Here is a 4,054-nt window from a genome sequence, read left to right as displayed (position 1 = left end):
TGGCACCACGACCAGCGCCACGACGCTTCTTCTTCTTGGCCGGTCCCGGGCGCACGCGAGCAGCGCCACCACCCGAAGCAGCCGCCGTAGCCGGAGCCGCGCAGGCAGCCGCGTGGCGCGGCACATATTTCCACATAGCAGGGGCCGGAGGCGGGACTTGGGCGCGAGGGGAGGGGGACGCGAAGATCAGGGCGGGAAGGGGGAGCGGCCATGGCGAGGCGCAGGAGAGGAGGACTGGCGACGGGCACGCCAGTCCCCTAAAGCAGCCGGGCAAGGTGAGCGAGAGCGGCCCCGGCCGTCGCGGCGGGCGGGGGAGCGGCGGTCGTCGCGGCGGCCTTCTCGGAGCTCCTCCTCGCGCCGGAGCGAGTCCGGCGAAGAGCGAGAGGAGTCATGCCGGTCGACCTCCCGCCACTTGTTCCGGGCCGTGCCATCGTCCCATTCCCGCGGTATCGTCAGCCGTGGCGGTGGAGGAGGAGGCGGGGGAGGGGCAGCACCCGCGGCCGGACGGAGGGAAGGGGAGGGGGCGCAGCGACGGCGGAATCGGAGGAGGGGATGGCCTCGATGCAGGAGATGGCGGCAGGGGAGGAAACGAGATGCAGCGGCAGACCGCGAGGGAGCCATATGGACGCGACCGACATCCTGGGCCTAGGTCACCCCAGCGGCCCAATTCCCGTCAGCCGACCCAACCGGGGAGAGGGCGGGCCAGCAGGGGGGCGCAGAAGCTGGGCTGGGCCGGGGCCCAAAATGCCAGGCGTGGGGGAGGCCGGTCCAGCGGGCGGGGCAGCACCGGCCCCCATAGGGTTTCCCCAAGGAGCGGGGCGCCGCCGCCGCCGCCGCGGCACCGACGCAGGCAGGCACGGGGACGAGACCTGGGCGGAGCGCATGGAAACGGAGCGAAGATGACCCGAACGCCGCGATGAACGGCCGGAAAGGGTAAGCACACGCTACCGAAGGCGAGGTAGAGGGGGCAAAGGGGGGCGCTGGAGTCGCCGAAGGCACCACCGGACGAGACCCAGCTGCTGGGCGGCACCAGGAAGAGTGAGCGGCACCCCTGCCGGAGCGGCCCGTCACTCCCCAAGCGCGCATGCGCCGGCGACGTGCAACCCCGCTCGCCAAGGACGAGCCTTGGCTCCCACCCGTCCGAGACGAGCTCGAGGGCGTCGTCAGCGACCGCAGCGACCGCGGACCAGTAGCAGAACCCCGCGCGTGGGGGGCTGAGCCACCAGCCCGGCTAGGCAGCGTGGTGCGACGGGATGAGGCAGTGGGAGGGGAGGAGGGGCCAGTGGGGGAGGGGAGGGGGTCATCGTCGGCAAAGTCCGCCCAACGAACTCGGGCCGCGGGGGCGGGAGCGGGCGCGGGAGGCAGGAGGGCGGCCGCGGTAGCCGGCGACGGCGAGGAGGATGGAGTCGCGGGGGACGGTGCGGCGCAACCGCTGGAGGGGACGGCGGGGCGGCGGCCTCCACGGGCGGGGATGGGGCGCCGGCGCAGTCGTCAGAGCCAGCGGGCGAAGCCATCCAGTGGGCGGAACCAGAGTCCAGGCCACACATGAAAATTCTCTTCTCCTACACACCAAAGAATAGGGAAGTGTTTTCATCGCTTCCGCTAACCCATTTACAATACACATATAAAAGAAATTACATATAGGTTAGCTACTCATGAAGTAGGTCGTATATGGATTGAGGCGGCGGAGATCTCCCCGATGAGCGCGGCGGGCGGCGGAGATCGCCCCGGTGAGCGCGGCGGCGGCGGCTTGGCCAGTGACCCGAGGCCTCGCCGGCGAGGACAACGGAGGGGGCGGAGAATGGAGCAGACTATCATAAGTTCAAAACACTGAAAACAAAAGTATATAAATTAGGTTCATATTCCTAACAATTATAAGAGCCCAAACACTCAAAAAATAAATAAATTGTTTCATATATGCCTAACAATTATAAGAGCCAAAATAGACGGGCGCCGCAACGCGCGCCATCAACGATCTATTTTTTCTATAAAGTTGGTCAGATATAAAGATGTTTGACTTGGGACCAACATGTAAATTCAAGCATTTTAGGTCGAACAAAATTTCATTAATAGGCTTAGCTAGTCGATCCAATAAGTAAATACATAGTGAAATCTATGTGAATTGGCGCTGGGTTCAACATTTATTCTCCTTTAGGGCCCTTTACTCTCAATGCAGATCTTCCTAAAACAGATATATGACACAAATGCCAGTCTGAATTTGTGCACAACATACATCGATCACACAATGTTACATAGACAACGACACTATTTTGCTTATTTATATGTCCATTCCACCCAATTAAGTATGATCTCATATATCTTCAGGCACTGATGCCTCTTCTTCATGCCTTTGCGAGCGATACAACCAGCATAGCTCGAGAGGTTCTTGCCCGCTCCTCTCGCAAGCACCCATCCACATCCAGACTACAGTGCAGCTCTGCCGCCCTCACAAATTCATCCATAACCTCTCCAAAATGCTGGACTATTATCGGCTCAAATAAGGCTATCAGATTATTCACAAACTTGCTTGGGCTGCTTAGAGCAATGTTCATTTCAGCCGTAGGGTCATGGACACGCATCTTCTTGATCGAAAAGGACCCCTCTTCTTTGATGATCTCCCTTGCCTCTTCGATGGAAGATCCATGGAGCGGCACATAGAAAGAATCAAATTTTGCTTTGTCGATCACACCCTGTCAAACATGTCATGAGATTGGGAGGTAAAATAACCGCACATACAATTGCAACAGATAATTTACTATACTAGAAAAGGGCAAATAAATGTACCTCCGCGACCATTACACTTAGAATCTGAGCTACAATTCCCGGGAAAAGAGAGAATTTGGAGGCGATTACATCAGAACGCGTCCCTACCAGGGAAATAACCATTCGGCCTCCTGAGACCAACTCTTTGGCTCTCAGCTCGAGGAAAAGCTTGAAATCTTTCCTAAATTGTTGTTCATAAGCCTCACGGACCATTGGGAGCATTTCACGCCTAGCATGCTCATCAATGTCGAAAGCTGGGATGCGGTTTCTCGTTAGAACTTCGGGAGCCTGTAAAGGTAAGATTTTGCTTAAACTCGGAAGTAATCCAATTGGATCAATTCTTCGAGCTCTAACCTTTGATAGCCATTGCAAGCTGTTCGACGCGCAAACAACATGCAGTGAGTTACTAGTGAAGAGCCGCTCGTAAAATGATCCCGGTGCAACACCAGTCACGACAACAGGGTTCTTGCTTTGACGGAGTGTGACCAAGCTCTTCACCACCGTGTTGAAGTCGGTGTCAGGAAGGTCATTGAGTAGCACATATATTTCCGGTGGTGGCTGCTGTATCTGAAGGCAATGGTTGTGGATGGCATTGATGGCAGTCGATACCAGTGCTAGAGCATTTGGACCACAGGAGCATCCCAAGTCCGCGATCACTATTTTTCCGTGCAACAAGGTACTAGTGCTGCTGCATAAGTCGGTGATGACCACTTCTATCAGGGGCTTCATCCTGTTCTGCTCAGCTCTCTGCAATCAAGTTGTAGTCCTTCAGAAAATCTAGTATAATATTTTTGCTCAATGCATGGTGTGTTAATTAGCTCATACGCTCTTTATCTGTATAAAGCCATCTTGTAGTACCATAGGGAAGGCTGCTAGGCACATCAACAAGCGAGGACATATATTTGTTTCTTGATACGATTTCGCCACACAGCTCCTACTTTTTGTGTGGCTTTGTCTGCTGAATCCGGTGTAGAGATGCAGAACATTATCCAGCTCGTCCAACACGATCACTTTTTTTGTGTTGAACATTCTATTTGTTACAAATATTGTGATTTGTTGACGAAAGCCTTGATCTGCTAGCACATCACTTTTAGGCTGCATATTCTTTTTACCGCAGTGTCCAAATTCTCCAAAGTACTTTTCAACGAATTACTCTTCATGAGCACGTTAATACTATCAGGAAAGGGATTTGTTCTGTCTTGAAGACATTTCTCTTCTCCTTTCATGTTGTTTAATTAACTTAGGGTGCAAAGAGCGAAGGAGAAAGGCATTATCCAGTAATAAATGCAAC

At 54.9% G+C, this 4,054-nt stretch overlaps 1 protein-coding gene across 1 annotated transcript in view; it reads right to left on the bottom strand.

The window, feature by feature from the left end:
* Positions 1-2,133: 2,133 nt before the first annotated feature.
* Positions 2,134-4,054, bottom strand: part of LOC123066487 (inactive anthranilate O-methyltransferase 1-like) — a 2,662-nt gene continuing 741 nt past the window's right edge. The window contains exons 2-4 of the mRNA XM_044489556.1: positions 3,118-3,510; positions 2,785-3,051; positions 2,134-2,690 (exon numbers count right to left, since the gene is read on the bottom strand). Of these exons, the coding sequence (XP_044345491.1) occupies positions 2,343-2,690; positions 2,785-3,051; positions 3,118-3,510 (1,008 nt within the window). The 3' untranslated portion in view covers positions 2,134-2,342. The remainder of the gene's footprint in view (positions 2,691-2,784; positions 3,052-3,117; positions 3,511-4,054) is intronic.

This window comes from Triticum aestivum, chromosome 3B (assembly GCF_018294505.1).
Source record: "Triticum aestivum cultivar Chinese Spring chromosome 3B, IWGSC CS RefSeq v2.1, whole genome shotgun sequence".
Taxonomy (NCBI): domain Eukaryota; kingdom Viridiplantae; phylum Streptophyta; class Magnoliopsida; order Poales; family Poaceae; genus Triticum; species Triticum aestivum.
The sequence above is the reverse complement of the archived record's forward strand: the minus strand, read 5'-3'. Positions and strand labels throughout refer to the sequence as shown.